Here is an 18,288-nt window from a genome sequence, read left to right as displayed (position 1 = left end):
TCTAAGAAACAGTGCTCAGGCCCTGAATTCATTTTTTTAAAGAATTTATTAATGTTAATTTTTATATCATATTTTAAATGACAAGTTTAGCAAACGTGTTCAAGGAGGGAATCTCTATTTATAATCACTGGGACTTAGTATTTAGAACTTAATCAAAATTAGGCTAAGGGTTTGTATGTCATAGAAACATATTAATTTAAGAAATAAAACATTATGTCTATAGAGTCATAGGTTTTTATGTCTATATAGTTATGTTTATATTTCCATTACCATGTCCATAGCTTTGGGTATGCAGTTATTGAGTCCTCGCTCTTGTACTCTTTGGATTTAATAGTCACATATTAGGGATACCATGCGCCTTTTGTTCCTTAGGTCTTAACTTGTCTCACTCAACATGATTCGCTCTAGGTTCATCCATTTTCCTGCGAATGCCATTATTTTATCTTGTCTGTTGGCTATATAGAATTCCATTGTGTATATATACCACATTTTCTGTATCCATTCATCTGCAGTAGGGCATCTGCATTGTTTCCATCACCTGGCTATTGTGAATAGTGCAGAGATGAACATAGCTGAGCAGGTGTCCTTGTAATATCCTGGGTCATGCTGTTCAGGATAGATGCCCAGAAGTGGTATGGCGGGATCATAGGGAAGGTCTATTTTCAGTTCTTTAAGAAACCTCCACACTGCTTTCCAGAGTGGCTGAACTAGTCTGCATTCCCACCAGCAGTGTAGTAGGGTTCCTTTTTCTCCACAACCCCGCCAGTTACTGTCATTGTCTGAGTTCAAAATCTTGGCCATTCTTGTTGGGGTATCTTGGTGGTATCTTAAAGTTGTTTTTATTTGCATTTCCTTTATGACCGTGGATGATGAACATTTTCTCATATGTTTTCTGCCATTTTAATCTCTTCTTCTGATAAGTCTCTCTTTACTTCCCTTGCCCATTTAGTGAATGGTTTATTCACTAAATAAACCATTATTAGTTTATTAGCTTCTTGAGTTCCCTGTAGATACTGGATCTTAAGCATTTGTCAGATGTATTGTTGGTGAATATCTTTTCCCAGTTGGTTGGCTGTCTCTCTACTTTTGCAACTATGTTTTTATCTGTGCAGAAACTTTTTATTTTTAGGTAGTCCCATTTATCGAGTCTCTCTCCAATCTGTTGTGACCCTGGGATTCTGTTCAGGAATCTTTTGCCTATGCCTACGAGTTCCAGTGTCTCTCCTACTTTATCATGTAGCAGTTTCACGGTTTCTGGTCTGACATTGAGGTCTTTGATCCACTTTGAGTTAATGCTTGTGCATGGCGACAGGCTAGGGTCAATTTTTAGTTTTCTGCATGTGGCTGCCCAGTTTTGCCAGCACCAATAATTGAATAGGCTGTGTTTGTTCCGCTGTATATCTTTGGCTCCTTTGTCAAATACAAGTTGACTATAGGTATGTGGTTCTATTTCTGGGTCTTCTATCCTGTTCCACTCATCTTCTGGTCTGTTTTTGTGACAATACCAAGCAGTTTCTGTTATTATGGCTCTATAGTAGAGTTTGAAGTCTGGTATTGTAATACCACCAGCATTGCTCTTTTTGCCTAGAATTGTTTTAGCCATTCTAGGTCTTTTCTTGTTCCTTACAAATCTTTGGATTATATCTTTTATTTCCGTAAAGAATGTCTTTGGGATTTTGATGGGGATTGCATTGAAATTGTATATCAATTTTGGTAGTATGGCCATTTTCACTATAATAATTCGTTTACATCTTTGGGATCATTTTCTTGATTTGCCCTTCTATTTGTGTATTGTTGGTGTACAAGAAGGCTACTGACTTCTGAAGGTTAATTTTGTCTCCTGCCACTTTGCTAAAGTAGTTCATTAATTCTAGGAGTTTGGGAGTGGAGTTTGTTAGGTCACTCAAGTAGAGGATCATGTCGTCTGCGAATAGGGATAGTTTAATTTCTTCTTTCCCTATGTGGATCCCTTTGATGTCCTTTTCTTGTCTTATTGCTCTGGCTAAGGGTTCCAGCACTATATTGAAGAGAAGTGGAGAGAGTGGGCATAGGGATGCCCACTCTGGTTCCTGATTTTAAGGTAAATGGTTCCAGTCTTTCTCCATTTAGTATAATACTGGCTGTAGGTTTTTCATATATGGCTTTGATTATTTTAAGGAATGTACCTCTTATTCCTATTTTTTCTATTGCTTTCAACATGAATGGATGTTGTATTTTGTCAAATGCCTTCTCCGCATCCAGATAAATTATCATATGATTCTTATCCTTAGCTCTATTACATTGATTGATTTTTGAATGTTAAACCAGCCTTGGATCTGTGGGATGAAGCTACTTGATCACAGTGTATGATTTTTTAGATTTATTTCTGGATTCTGTTGGCCAATATTTTATTGAGGAGTTTTGCATCTATGTTCATTAGAGAGATAGGTCTGTAGTTTTCTTTTTTATTGGGTCTTTCCCTGGTTTGGGGTGAGAGTAATATTAGCTTCATAAAATGAGTTTGATATTGCTCCTTCTGTTTCTATTTCTCGGAAGAGTTTCAAGAGTATAGGTGTTATTTCATCTTTAAATGTCTTGTAGAATTCCGCAGTGAATCCATCTGGACCTGGGCTCTTTTTGGTTGGCATTTCCCTGATTGCTTCCACAATTTCGTTGTAAGAGATTGGTTTGTTCAATTTGTTTACCTCATCGTTGTTCAGTGTGGGTTGCCTATATTTATTTAAGAAACCATCCATTTCTACTAGATTTTCTTGTTTCTTTGAATATAGGTTCTGGTAGTACCTATTCATTATGGACTGAATTTCTTGGGAATCAGTTGTGATTGTTCCCGTGGGGTCTCTAATCTTGTTTATTTGAGTCTCCCCTTTCCTTTTTTTGATTAATCTTGCCAGGGGTCTGTCTATTTTGTTGACTCTTTCAAAGAACCAACTTTTTGATTTATCAATTTTTTGTATAGTAGATCTTATTTCAATCTCTGATATTTCTGATTTTATTTTTGTTATTTCTGTCCTTCTAGTTGTTTTAGAGTTAACTTTTTCTTGCTCCCCTAGGTGTTTCAGTTTTTTTTTTAGGTTATTTACATGCTCTTCTTCTGTCTTTTTAATATGCACTCGTACGGCGATAAATGTGCCTCTTAGAACTGCCTTTGCTGTGTCCCATAAGTTCCTTTGTGATGTTTCTTGATTGTCATTACATTCAAGGAAGTTTTTAATTTCATTTCTGATCTGATCTGTTACCCAGGAGTTATTCAGAAGTGTGTTGTTCAGTTTCCAAGTGATTGAATGTTTTTTTTTTTTTGCCTGTCCTGGGCTTGAGCTCAGGGCCTGAGCACTGTCCTTGGATTTTCTCAAGGCTAGAGCTCTACCACTTGAGCCTCAGCACCACTTCTGGCTTTTTTCTAGGTATGTGGTACTGAGGAATCGAACCCGGGTCTTTGTGCATGCTAGGCAAGCACTTTAACCACTAGGCCAAACTCCCGGCCCGTGATTGAATGTTTTTTAACTTTGACTGCATTGTTTAGAATTAGTCTGACTCCACTGCGGTCTGATAGAATGCATGGGATCATATCAGTCCTCTTGTATGTGCTTAAGTTTTCTGTATGAACTATATATGATCTATTTGGGAGTGTGTTCCATGTGCTGCTGAGAAAAATGTAAAAAGTTTCGCTGTTGAGTGAAAGACTGTGCATATCTGTTAAGCCCAACTGGGCTATGGTGTCGTTTAAGTCGATGGTATCTTTGCTTAACTTTTGTTGAGTTGACCTGTCGTTTGTTGAGAGTGGTGTATTGAGGTCTCCCACTATGATTGTGTTTGAGTCTATCTTGTTCTGTAATTCTAAGACCGTTTGTTTGATGAATTTGGGTGCTCCCGTGTTGGGGGAGTAATGTTTATAACTGTAATATTATGGGCATGGATTGTACCCTTTACTAATATGTAATGGCTGTCTCTATCTTTATGTACTGATTTTACTGAGAAGTTAATTTTATCGGAGATTAAAATTGCTACTCCTGCTTTTTTGCTTGGTGCATTGGAGTGGAAAATTCATTTCCATCTTTTCACTTGGAATTTGTTTCTGTCTTTGGCAGTGAGGTGGGTCTCTTGGATGCAACATATGGATGGGTGGTGTTTCTTAATCCAATCTGCTGCTCTGTGTCTTTTGATTGTGTGTCTTTTGATTGGATTGTTCAGCCCATTCACGTTTAGGGAAATTATAGAGAAGTGGTCAGTGTCCATTGTCATTATTTATTTTTACTTCTAAGTTTCTTTCTCTCTCTTTTTTTCCCCTTTTGTGTTTAGTGAATTATAGATATTCGCTTCTTGATGGGGGTTCTTGATGTTCTACAATTTGTTCTCGATTAATTAATAGTTTTTGTAACACTGGTTTAGTGTGCACGTATTCATAAAGCTTCTCTTTGGAGTGAAATATTCTTGTTTCTCCTTCAAATGTAAATGCTAGTTTTGCTGGATATATCAGCCTGGGTTGGCAGTTGTTGGTCTTCAGGACATTAATGATGTTTTTCCAAGCTTTTCTTGCATTTAGAGTTTGGGTGGAGAGATCTAATGTGATTCGATTTTTTTCCCCATTGTAGTATAGCTCTTTCTTTGTTTTTGCAGCATTTAAGATCAATTCCTTGGTATTCGGGTCTAGTGTCTTTACTATGATATGTCTAGATGAGTTCCTTCTAGGATCTTGCCTGTTTGGAGTCCTGAAACCTTCAATAATGTGAGTATTTTCCCTTTTGAGGTTGGAGAAGTTCTCTGCTATGATTTTGGTGAATAAGGGTTGCATTCCTTTGTCCTGAAATTCGGCCCCCTCATCAATCCCTATTATATGAAGATTAGATTTCTTTGCTGCATCTGCCAGTTCCTGGAGTTCTCTCTGGTGGATTCTGACTGATTTTTCCAAGGTGGCGATTCTTTGTTCCAGCTCTTGTGTTTTATCTTCCGTTCCTGATGTTCTATTCTCCATCTCCGTCAATCTGCTGCATAATGCCTCCATTTTTGCTTGAAGTGTGGACACTGAGCTGATCATGTCTGCTGAGAGGGTATTGAACTTTTCTTCCACTTCTCTTTTGAATTTGAAGAGTTCCTTGGAAATTTCTTGCTTTTGTTTTTGGAATTCAGCCTTTATTTCCAAAATCAGCTCATTGATTTGGGTCATGTTTTGTGTCTCTTCAGGTATCATTTCTTGGGATGGTGACATCTCTCTTGTCCCTTCGCTCTTGTTTCCCTTTGGGCTTTGTGTGGGACTTTGATTATTTATGTATGTCGTAATTCGTCTTTGTGCTCTTCTAGGCATCAAGAACTCTTGTTGTAGTTGGCTCTGTGGTCAGTAGGTGGCGGTCTTTACTTGGATTGGGACTGGTGGTTCTCAGCCAAATTGATTCCTCTGCTGACTAGGTCAGAGTTTGCCATTTTTGGAGGTGTTCGGCCTGTTCTCAGAGGCTGTGTACCACTGTACGACTAGGTCTCAGCCCAACCAATGGCCTCACAGTGGGCTGTGGGATGGGTCTGCACGCTTCAGTCTCAGCAGGCTGGGCGGATGGTTGGTTTTCCTGCGCTGCTTCCAGGGGCAGCCCCCGGCCAAGAGTCTGGAGTTTGGGAGTTTCCAGGGACTCTCAGGTAGGCCAGCTGGTGTCCTCTCTGTTCCCATGGGCGGGGCCCAGCTGAGGATGTGGGCTCCAAGGGTGGAGTCACGCCTTTCTGGTTCTCAGAAGGTGAGCTCGCTACTGCTCACCTGCTGTGTTTCCACCGCTTTGGCCAGGAGTCTGTGACTGTGGGGGGCCCCTCAGTGCTGTCTTGTTCAGGATTCCCAGCTGGAGGTGCCCAGCTCAAGATTTGAGTGGGACAGATGCTGGTTCCCAGACTCCCACAGACCCCACCCGCTGTTGTAAGGCAAGGTCTCAGCGCCCCCCACTCTCCAGACCCAGTGGCCTGGCAGAGGAACCTGTTGGGCAGGTGGGAGCTGGGACACCCATGCCCCCTTTGGTGGGGTGCTGGGTTTTTGTGTCCGCCCGCCTGTCAGTCTCTGGACAAAGGCCTGGGAGAGGATTCTGTTGGGCAGGTGCTAGCAGGGATAGCTCCACCCCCTTTGGTGGGGTGCTGGGTTTTTGCGCCTGCCCACCTGTCAGTCTCCAGTCCTACAGTCCGAGGCCTGGGGGAGGAGGCTGTTGGACAGGTGGAGGATGGGACACCTCCGCCTCCCTTGGTGGGGTGCTGGGTCTTAGGTAGCCTGCTTGTCAGTCTCCAGTCAATGGCCTGGGGGAGGGGGCTGTTGAGGGAAGGGACAGGATTCTAAATTCCTTGCCTCCCTGCTCCTGCCAGTCTTTCTCGGGCGGGGTGGAGGGGTCTGAGTTAAGTTCTGTAGCTTGGCACCAGCTCTGCTTTCCCGATTGGTTTGGGGACCTACTGGGCTACTCACTCCTCTGCGTTTGCTGTGGGTGCTGCACGGTGTTGGTGAATCATTCACTCCCCTCGGATCTCTGCCACCTCCTGTGGTCCTCTGGGTTCTGCTGCTTGCTGTCCTTGTTCGGAGTCTGGGTTCTGCTGCTTCTGTGGCTCGCTGGCCCAGTCCTATGCTGTTTTCTGAAGCGGTTGGGGCTGCCCAGCCCGGCGGCCTCCGCTGCTGCTTTTCGCGGCTTGGAGCATGCAGGGAGGGGCAGGGGAGGGGTCCTCGCATTCCGAATTCTTTGAGAAAGTTGGATGTAAGCTTTATCTGGATTTCTTTTCCGGTTTGAGTCCTCTGTTGCTTCTTGAGTTTGTTGTTGTGGATTTCTTAAGGTAGTTGGCTCATGGGACTCCCTGGTTCTCTCTTTTTGTGGGAGAGAGCTAGGCAGCGTCCCTATTGTCTCGGTGCCATCTTCCATCTCAACAAAAGAAATTTTTAAGACAGAGTCTTAGAAACTTGGCATGGTGGCTCATGCCTGTAATGCTAGCAACTCAGGAGGCTGAGATCTGAGGATCATGGTTCAAAGCCAGTCTGGGCACTAAAGACCCAAATTATCTTGAGCAATTAACCACTAGAAAACCAGAAGTGGCTCTGTGGCTTAAGGGGTAGGGCTGTATCCTTCAGCTGAAGAGCTAGGGACAATGCCCAGGCTAAGAGTTCCAGTCCCATGATTGACAAAAAAAAAAAAGACAGAATCTTAGTAGGTATTAGACCTAGCCTTGAAGTAGATTCCTTCTGAGCGTTATGATTTGAAGTATGTATCACCATGCCTGGCTGATCATTACATTTGATTATTATTCATTCAACAAACATTTGCTAAATACCATGTAGGGTAAATTTAGCTGAAGATACAACCATTGGAAAAATAAAAAATTAAGAAAACAACTTTAAACCGTTTTATTTTTTATCATGTGAGTGGAAATGGAAAAAGTAAATAAGTAAATGAATAAGATCATTTCAAATAGTGATGCATTCTATGCAGAAAATAAACTGGTGATATATACTCTGCTATCTGCACCTTATAAGGCATCTTCTAAAATAATTTCCAATCCTTTATTATTCATTTATACTTACAAAATGAACTTATGATGGGTTTTATGAAGAGCACAGACTATCCAAGGGAGAGACTATCAAAATGAAAACTCTCCTTTCAACATTTGTGTAGTGAGACTTAAAAGAGAGAGATTCATCTCTTTGACTAGGACACCTTAGCAGAAGCAGATAGCAAGATCTATTGCTTATGAGATAACTGCCATTGATTAATTAAAGTAAAGCTACTGGAACAACTGTCTTGGAAACATGAGATATGTTGACAACCAACACTCCCTGTTCTCTCATGCTTTTAAAGGATGTAAAATTTTTCCCATTTTGCTATGATCAGACTCTACACAAAGCTAATTCCTAAATAAAGCCTTCGAGGTTACATGAAATATACCCCACACTTTAACAATGATATTGAATGCTGGGTCTTTATTTTGACCAATAACAGGTAAAGATGACTGATTCAGTTTCCATAGGGAAATCATATGTAGGGAAGTCATTCGAGTCTTAGAAAGCAGCCCCCTGGAAGGTATGAAGGACATATTGTGTGTCGAGGGACAGGGGAAGAAGTTGTACTCTTTCCCTTTTTGTGGAGACATACCCTCATCTGCCATTTTGCTTCTCTACTGGGTTACAAATACTCCAATGGTATGACACTAGAATTCAAGAACATTAAATCCACTGCCTCTTTCTAGAATGCTAAGTATATGTGAAGTTTTGCCCAAACATTTTGTTCTTAGATATTTTCCTTGAGGTTAAGAAAAATAAGTCATTTCCAAGGGGGGGGGGTGGTTCTTAAAACATACAGATTCACCAGTCACTGGTGACTTATACCTATCCTAGCTATTCAGGAAATTGAGATTCCAGGATCCTGTTTTGAAGCCAGCCCAGACAGGGAAGTCTGTGAGTCTCTTCTCTCCAAGTAACCAGCAAAAAGCCAGAGGTGAAGGTATAGATGAAGTGGTAGAGTAGTAGACTTGATGAGGGGGGGAACCCCAAGTACAGTGCTGAGGCCCGGGACTGCTTCCAGAAAAAGAAAAGAAAAAGTAAAACAAAAACAAACTCACACATTTTATATTGAGTGTGAAATTAAAATCATGTGCATTTTCCAGACAGAAGTTGTCTCAAATTTTGACCTGTAAAAATGTGTAATGCTATGTTCCCAGAACACTCTGTCATGTTTGTTGCTGAAACTTCAGTAGAATGTAAGAAGCACAGACTGCTGTTTAAAGAGCTGAATCTTTGCTTACAAATCAAAGACTCTGAGTTGTTTTCTCAACAACCTATGCAACTAGGCACAACTTATTAGTCTTTTTGAGTATATTTGCTGGCTTTACTTAGATTGCTTTCATTTCCAAGGTGGAGAAATAATACCTCTCACATATCATTGCTATGCCTGTTTTCAATAACATGTATAAATGCTAGAGATAGTAATAGGTAATTCATAAGAAGTAGCTGAAAGAACAAATTACAATAAATAAAAGAGCAACTGCCTTACTAGATTTTCTACCATCATGTTATTTCCTCTGGTTTGGTGTATATTGGTGTACCTCTATTAGTAAATTTTTATTTATATTTCAACTCTATAGAAAATATATGAAATGAATACATATAAAATAAAACACAGGCCGGGAGTTTGTCCTAGTGGTTAAAGTGCTTGCCTAGCATGCATGAAGACCCGGGTTCAATTCCTCGGAACCACATACATAGAAAAAAGCCAGAAGTGGTGCTGAGGCTCAAGTGGTAGAGCTCTAGCCTTGAGAAAGCCCAAGGACAGTGCTCTGGCCCTGAGCTCAAGCCCAGGACTGGCAAAAAAAATAATAAAACATATAGGGCCATGAGTTTGGCCTAGTGGTAGAGTGCTTGTCTAGCATGCATGAAGACCCAGGTTCAATTTGTTGGTACTACATACATGGAAAAAAAAGCCAAAAGCGGTTCCGTGGCTCAAAGTAGAGCTCTAGGCTTAAGAAAGCCCAAGGATAGTGCTCAGGCCCTGAATTCGAGGCAGCATTGGCAAAATATAAAAATAAATACACAAATAAAACATTTAATAAAACTATATATAAAAACAATATAGGGCCAGTAGTTTGGCCTAATGGTATAATGCTTACCTAGCATGGACAAAGACTCGAGTTTGATTCCTCAGTACCACCTACATAGAAAAAGCTGGAAGTGGTCCTGTGGCTCAAGTGGTAGAGCTCTAGCTTTGAGAAAGCCCAAGGACAGTGCTCAGGCTCTGAGTGCAAGCCCCAGTACTGGCAAAAAAAAAGAGAAGAATGTGAAAATATATATATATATATATATATAATAAAACAAACAATATAATGAAATAGTAACTAACCAAAAAGTGAAATTGTATTGCTTACTTCCCATACTCAAATAAATTTTCTTATATAATCCTGTGAGGTATGCATTTACCGCTGGTTATAAACACTATCATAAGATATGGCTCCCTCCAATGTAGACTATCTAGTAGTGTGTCTAGAAAAATATTCTACCATTCAGACTACACCTGCCAAGAGAATATAGATGGTCAAACTGATGGATGAAGTTGGGATTCTGAAGACAATTCAAGAGGGCACAGACAGGCAATTCAGTCCAAAAGGCATTTCCAGAACACTAATGAGAGTAACAATAAATCTAATATGTAGGGAAGTGTCATGATTGCCAATGTAAATGAAATTTTCAAACACACTATAGACCTCTAATGATAGAACCTCTGCCATTGAGAATCCATGTTAATGAATCATAACTCATTTTACTGTGATAAAGTGAGTGGTAGTCCTCGTTTACTTGTGAATGAGACACCTTACAGGAACTGGTGAACAACTGAGCTCAGGATAAAAAGTGAGGGTTTTGCCATTCTTCCAGAGACCTGGGGGTACAAGGTGGGAACATATCAAAAGGAAGATTTGTTGGTTAAGAGGCATTCTAAGTCATCTATCATAGACTGAGATTTAGTTAAGACTCTACTCATCCATGTAGGTTAACACAAGCTCCTTACTGACCACTAACTGGCTCCTAAAATCACTACATTGTTTAGCTGTCTTTCTAGTCTGCCTACTGTCTTAACTGGTTTCAGCTATCAGTTCCTCAGCATGTGTCACTTCTTCCTGGGCAAGTAATTAGACTGCATGAAGTCCTAGAGAGAGAAAAGAAAAGGAGGACTGGCACAGTGCAACTGCCGATCACGTCTGTGGAAAGAGAGAAAGAACCGATTGAAGATTATGTGGATGTCCTGAGTCCTATGCCAGCGTAAGTGTGCAGTGAATGCGAGGGTACTCATTCAATTATGAAGATTTAATGTTGAGTAGCATTAGCACCTGACTTTATTAAATCAAGGACACTAAAACTTCTTGGGGAAAAACTTTGTATCTCTGAGTATCTGCCATCTTTCCTCTTCTGTGTCATCATCAACATATTAGAACCAGCTTGTACCACACAGGAAATCCTCTTCTACCCACACCTTTAGACCAAATATATATTCTTTCCGGAGCTTAGACCTAAGTAAGTTCCTATGAAGAAGGAAGTTAAAGTTTTTTTTTAAATATAGCTCTAAATTTGACTAATTTTCTTTTGATGCATTTTACCATTGAATGTTAAAAATGTAGAATGTTCTAGTCAATCATCCAATCAGTGGGCACTCATTGAAGTTATACTTTGAGAAAGATGTGGTATAAAGTCTATAAGAGGTACAGAACATGCTGAATTGAGCCACATCTTACACTTACTGCTATGCTATTGAAAGGATTACAGACTCTTTCCTCCTAGAATCTTGTATTCTTTCTCAGAAACTTGCCCTGGTACCATCTTTGACATTAGCTTCTGATTTAAAGTCTCTGTAATATAATCACAGAAACCTTGCAGGTCTTGACTCAGCTAAACAAACATAAATGACGGATCAACAGAATAAAACTCTCCCAGATTCCTTCCTTTTCCTTCCCTGAAGAATAAAGAACACATTTGCTACATGTAAATAAAAAGAACATGAAACTCATTCCTTGGCATGCCACACAGATAAATATTTGCCATTAATGTTTTGTATATTGCATATTCTGAAGAAATTGCACTTGCCTAAAACTATATATTTCATTGGCTACAATATTTATGATAAAAATAAGAAGCACTTATTTTATAAATTTTGTGCATAAAATATCACCAACAACATAGGAAGATGATACATCAAAAAAAGTAAGTTCAGACATATTCTTCATATCAGTTGTTTAAAATAGATCCCTCAAAGAGAGTATCTAGAAATATTTGTATGTATAGAGGAAAACCACCTACAAATATTTGTCCAAGATCCTATTTATCAGCTGATATCCTGGATACATTGTTAGTTGTCTTAGATGGTAATGGTAATCATACACTAAGTAGATAACCCCCTTCTCCTCCTCCTCCTCCTCCTCCTCCTCCTCCTCCTCCTCCTCCTCCTCCTCCTCCTCCTCTTCCTCCTCCTCCTGTCCTGAGGCTTGAATTCAGGGCCTGGGCACTGTCTTTGGAGACATTTCGCTCAAGGCTAGTGCTCTGTCACTTGAGCCACCGCACCACTTCCAGCTTCTTTTTTTTATGTGGTACCAAGAAATAGAAACCTGGGCTAGGCAAGCACTCTACGCTCCTGTCCCAGTAGATAAATTTGCTTAATAAGACATAAAGGGGCTGGGTGTGGTGCCCATGCCGCTGAATATATCCACTCAAGAGGCTAAAATCTGAGAGGGAAATTTCAAGCCAGCCTGGGTAGAAAAAGTATGAGGGAATCTTTTGTGTAGCTAAAATCTGGAGGTGGAGGTGTAGCTCAAGTCACAGGGTACCAGTCTTGAGTGAACAATCCATGCAGAGAGCTTGGGGGCACACCTGACATCCTAAGACTTGGGGTGAGGCTGAGACATGAGGTTTGACAACCTGGGCTACGCAGGGAAACTCAGTCTTAAAACAAGCATTCTAGGGGCCAGGAGTTTGGCCTAGTGGTTAAAGTGTTTGCCTAGCATGCATGAAGACCCGGGTTTGATTCCTCGGTACCACATGCATAGAAAAAAGCCAGAAGTGGTGCTGAGGCTCAAGTGGTAGAGCTCTAGCCTTGAGAAAGTCCAAGGACAGTGCTCAGGCTCTGAGCTTAAGCCCAGGACTGGCAAAAAAAAACAAAAAACAAAAAACAAAAAACAAAAAAAAAAAACCCAAGCATGCTAAAGGGAAACAGTCAAACAACAAGAGAAAAAACAGAAAAGGATGTTTGAGAGAATAAGGATGGAAAGGATTTCCTTGGAGTTAGCACAGTCATGATGTCTCAATCTTTATAATAGATGATTTCAATTATATAATTATTACCATAAAACTTGAAGTGCTAACAAAACAGTTATACTTCTCAAAGGTATTTTGTTTTTTGAGACAAGGTTTTGCTGTATAGCCGAGGCTGGCCTCAAACTCATGACTCTGCTACCTTCCCCTTACATGTGTGGGGCACCACACCTGGTTTGTCAAAGGTATTTTCCTTGTATTATTTTCAAGAAATTATCTTTATTAGTTAAATTATTTTTTTTGAAATCTTACCTCTATAGATGTTTTTATGAAGTTTCCCGGAAAGAAGCAACTGAGATGCTGGAGAAGAATCCTTCTTTGGGAAATATGATCCTGAGGCCTGGTAGTGACAGTAGAAACTATTCCATCACTGTCCGGCAGGAGATAGAGTATGTTTGATTAAGACATGTATAGAATTGTTAAAATCATTGTGTCACCTTAAAATCCAAGGCACAGACAATCACATCTGTGTCTGTATTTGTGATGTGTTTTATTGGGACCTATATATAAAAACAATATTAGGAAGGGAGTCCCATTATAAACATATAAACCTATATATGTATGTATGTATAATATATACATATGTGTATGTGTATATATATATATCACCAAAGGTGGTACTTACAGTAAGACAAAATTACTTCAGTCCTGGATATAGTTGTTTAGTCATTTAATTCAGCAAATATTTACTGAGAAGTTATTGTATGTCAAGTATTTCTCTAGGAACTGGAGATATAGAACTCAAAATAGTGTAATTCCTTAGGAAGGAAAAATCCAAATTCAGCTAAATAAAGCAACAGGTATTCAGAAGGGGTACCAGGGGGGTTAAGAGACAAAGTGTAGATAAATGGGAAGGGGAGAATGGAGTTAAGAATCCAATGTATAGCTTACCAAATTAAGAAGGGCGAGGGAGCCAAGCACGGTGGCTCGTCTGTAATCCTAGCTACTCTGGAGGCTGAGATCTGAGGATCAAGGTTCAAAGCCAGCCTAGGCACAAAAAGACCTGGGACTCATCTCCAATTAACCTCTAGAAAATGGGAAGTGGGGCTTGGCTCAAGGGTAAGGCAGTAGCCTTGAGCTGAAAAGCTCAGGGACAGCGCCCAGGCCAAGTTCAAACTTCGTGACCAACAACAAAAAAAAGAAAGGAAAAACAAAAGAGTGAGAGAATGGGTGGGTATGTTGTCAGGGGTGACACTGATCATGATATATTGCTTTCATATATGAATATATAAATATTTCATATATATTGTTAAATTGCAACTCTTTTGTACAACTACTTAAAGATAGTAATCAAAAAAGGAGAAAAAAAATCAGACAACCCCAATAGAGTTGACATTGAATTCACATGCTTATAAACCTACACAGGATAGAAGTAAATAAGTAAATATAGAACAGAATCAAATATATGTTGATTTTATGTCACAAAATAGAGCAGGATAAGAGGTACTTGTTATTATTTTAATACAGAGTGCTCATGGAAGACCTACTTCATTAAGTCATATTTTTTTCTTTATGAGACACTGTCTATGTAACCCAGCTGGTTTAGCCTCCCAAATGCTGAGATTACAAGAGTATACCACAATACTGGCTCATTAGTGTCTAAGTAGAGACCCAAAGAGAGTGAGGGAAAAAACCAGGCCAGCATCTGAGGCAAGAATGTTCCAGACAGCAAGTGCCTGTACCCTGAACCAGAAGAATGCTTGGTTTGTTCACGAAGCAGAGGCCATGTGTCTGAGGCAGAGTACGGAGCAAAGGTGTAGGAGTTGATTCCAGAGGTGGGCAGGAGGAGACTACACAAAGCCCCTCAGGTCACTGTAGGCACAAGAGTGACATGAGGACCCCATAAGTATTGATGCAATGTGATTAAATCTATGATAAGGACTGCTTATAACTCTCTTGCTAAGGTTAGTGCTTTTTTCTGATAAAATGAGTTAAATTTGATAAAATTAAATACTTAATTGTAAAATGTAGAAGCACTCCAGTTTTCAATAAGAATTCTGACTCAGTTAACATTTCCATAACTGATTATACAATTGAAACTATAGAGGCTTTTTTAAACTTTTGTACTAAATATTGGATAAATGTCTCATATAGAAGCATAACAAAGACTTCTACTCTTGAGTTTGCTATTCTTGTGGGGATAGCACACAATGTATTTATTATAACCCATCTACCAATAAATCAATCTATGCCATCAATATTTGTTATTCTAAATATACTAAATGTGTAGATTTTGAGAGCCAATAAAAACAGTAAAGAAATAATCATTTCTGAAAAAAATTAAAATGGTGGCTCAATGTATTAACCCTTATATCTAGTAAGTTATAACCTTATATTTTAAGAAAATTCATTGACTTGCCTTATACCATATAAATAGACATTTGTCTTTATATAGTTGGTATGTGCATTGTATCAGGCAACAAGAATATTAGATGGTTAAACCAGATTGTAGTTCTGTATGGATGTGGGTCTCTCTGGGTGTATTTTTCTACAATGAACATCTGTCAATCTTTTTGTGGCTTCATTTTACAAAATAATTTATCATCATCATCAGGTAGTTGTACTAGACTCAGAGATACAAAGGTTGCATGAATTTCCTCATCTGTGAAAGCTAGAATGTGTCTGTAACTCTGTACATAAACACACTGGGTGATATGCAAGCCCTTATAAGAATTAACTGAAGTTTAATCGACTCTACAGAGAGCTCAAACAGAGGCAGTTCTTAAACCTTGATCCTTTCACCTCTACTTCCTGAGGAGATAAGACTACATGTGTGCACCATCATGTACAGCTTTTTTCCCCAGTATTTAATATTTTTATTGTTATTATAAACGTGATGCACAGAGAGGTTACAGTTATATGCCACGTAAGGCATATAATTATTTTTGATTAGTGTCATTCTTTCTGTTGCTTTCTCCCAGTTTTTAGTTCCCATTCCCATTCATCTTTAATATAGTGTCCAACGACCAACTTTGTTAAAAAGAAAGAATTTAATTGGGTGAAAGCAAAATTAGGTCAGACAAAAGAGTGACTGAGTCTACCTCCCCTTCTGTGCATTCCTTTCTTGGTCTGTGTCTGATCTGTTTTCATGTGAACTCTGTGTTACAATTCTGCATGAAATGGACAAACCCTTCAGAATTTGGGGCATGTTAAAAGATGGCTTTTAAAATTCTGTTTATATTTTTGCACAATACTTTCTTTTTATTCCTCTTTATTCTCTGCAAGTGAGTTTACTTCTGCAAAAAGGTGCGCCATCACCCAAAATTCAACACAGCATGCCCTTTTTTAAGAAAGTAGTCTACATTTCATTTTTTGCACAATTAAGCTTAAGAGAAATGCTAGCAGTTTCTGCTACACATTAGATTATGACCAAATGCAATCAGTGTCTTTACTTGGGAGCTGAATTTTATGTCCAACTTTCAGTTTCATTCGTCTTGTATTTTAGTTATATTTTAAACTCATATGAAACAATGTGGCAGAGGAACGTGGCCCAGTGGTAGAGTGCTCGACTAGCATAAACGAAGCCTGGGTTTGATTCCCTGGTACCAGATACACAGAAAAAGCCAGAAGTGGCGTTGTGGTTCAGATGGCAGAGTGCTAGCTTTGAGCAAAAAGTGTCTAAGGACAGTGCTCAGGCCCTGAGTTCAACCCTCAGGATTGGCAAAAAAGAAAAAAAGAATGTGGCAAAGGAGTTCATATCAAATTTCCATCATTCCACTTTTAGTAAGCTCACGTCTAGATTGATGTCTGCTGATGGTCTTAACATAGTGTAATATTTGATAAAAAGTAACTCCTTAGTTCATATTTAGAAAGAAAGAAATGAGGTGTGATGGCCAAACAAAAGTCCTCTCACACTGGGGTCTGTATGTAACAATTCAGGTTTTAGAAGAGTTTATACACTGAAGTAGCTTAGAAATTCGAACTTATTATTTAACTCAATTTTTCTAGTAAGCCAAAGATAGCCATAATGGCGAGGATGATAATCTGTTTTCTCTGATGCACCAAGAGGCTTGTTTTGAATGTATGTCTGTATTTTATTTCTTCTTCTTCTTCTTCTTCTTCTTCTTCTTCTTCTTCTTCTTCTTCTTCTTCTTCTTCTTCTTCTTCTCCTTCTCCTTCTCCTTCTCCTTCTCCTTCTTCTTCTCCTCCTCCCCCTCCTCCTCTTCCTCCTCCTCTTCCTCCTCCTCCTCCTCCTCCTCCTCCTCCTCCTCCTCCTCCTCCTCCTCCTCCTCCTCCTCCTCCTCCTCCTTCTTCTTCTTCTTCTTCTTCTTCTTCTTCTTCTTCTTCTTCTTTTTTGTCAGTCGTGGAGCTTGAACTCTGGGCCTGGGCATTGTCCCTGAGTTCTTCAGCTCAAGGCTATCACCCTACCCCTGTAGCCACAGTGCCACTTCTGGTTTTCTGATGGTTAAGTAGAAGTAAGTGCCTCAAGGACTTTAGTGTCTGGGATGGCTTTGAACCATGATCCTCAGATATCAGCCTACTGAGTAGTAGGATTACAGGCAGTAGCTACTGTGCCCAGCTTATCTTCTGTATATTGGCTCACTTCATTTTTTTTTTTTTTTGCTAGTCCCAGGGCTTGAACTTAGGCCCTGAGCACTGTCCTTGGGCTTTCTCAAGGTTAGAGCTCTACCACTTGAGCCACAGCACCACTTCCAGCTTTTCTATGTATGTGGTACCAAGGAATTGAATCCGGATTTTTGTGCATGCTAGGCAAGCAGTATACCACTAGGCCAAACTCCCGGCCCAATCACTTAATTTTTAAGGACAGCACAGGAAGGAGTATTAGCATTCTGGTTTGTTATGGTATGATATTTAATACCAAGAGCTGATAGAATTTAGTCCTTTCACTCAAGCTACTAGCCAGCACCTCTATTTCCCACAAAACCAATTTGTCCTCTTGCATCAGAGGTTATTGGAGAAATGATCAGCCATGCAAGTTAGGGGAGTGTGACTGGTAAAACACTGACTGAAAAGGACAAGTTGGTTTACAAAGCAGAATGTTGCGTATGCCAACAGACCAACTGTGGGAGGAAGCTTGTTCTCAGGAATAAACAAGACTGGCAGTGCCAAATTATCAAGTGACTCCTCTCTTCGTCAAAGAATGCTATCTATCTTTATTTCCCAGGGCACATGAATTTATAAGACATAAAACTATTCTCATTTATGATTAAATGCCATAATAACTTTACAGACATTTTAGCCATTGGCTAAAGCAGAAGTAGATTGTATTTATCCAAAATGTATTTTTCTGCAAAAATTGAGGACAGAAGTAAAGAATGAGTACTTATAACCACAGTTAAGGCCACACAACATTCACTTCAGTTTTGAGAGTATAGTCAAAAATTTCAAAGTAGCAAAGTTTATCAGTCTTGATGTTTCATGTCTATTTATTCTTCTGGAACACCAAACCAAAACAAAGTGTGAAAGAATAAAGGCCAAAATGAGAATTAAAGCCAAAGTGATTTTAATGGAATTTCCTTTCTTTCTTTTTTTTTTCCAGCCTT

General features: G+C 39.6%; 1 protein-coding gene across 1 annotated transcript in view; it reads left to right on the top strand.

The window, feature by feature from the left end:
• The window catches only part of Stap1 (signal transducing adaptor family member 1), a 42,202-nt gene that overhangs the window by 12,587 nt on the left and 11,327 nt on the right, over positions 1-18,288 (top strand). Inside the window, exons 5-6 of the mRNA XM_090343501.1 lie at positions 10,572-10,744; positions 13,045-13,173. Coding sequence (XP_090199627.1) covers positions 10,572-10,744; positions 13,045-13,173 — 302 coding nt within the window. The remainder of the gene's footprint in view (positions 1-10,571; positions 10,745-13,044; positions 13,174-18,288) is intronic.

The sequence above is a fragment of the Megascapheus bottae genome, chromosome 13 (assembly GCF_031878675.1).
Source record: "Megascapheus bottae isolate mThoBot1 chromosome 13, mThoBot2.hap1, whole genome shotgun sequence".
Lineage (NCBI taxonomy): Eukaryota > Metazoa > Chordata > Mammalia > Rodentia > Geomyidae > Megascapheus > Megascapheus bottae.
The sequence above is the reverse complement of the archived record's forward strand: the minus strand, read 5'-3'. Positions and strand labels throughout refer to the sequence as shown.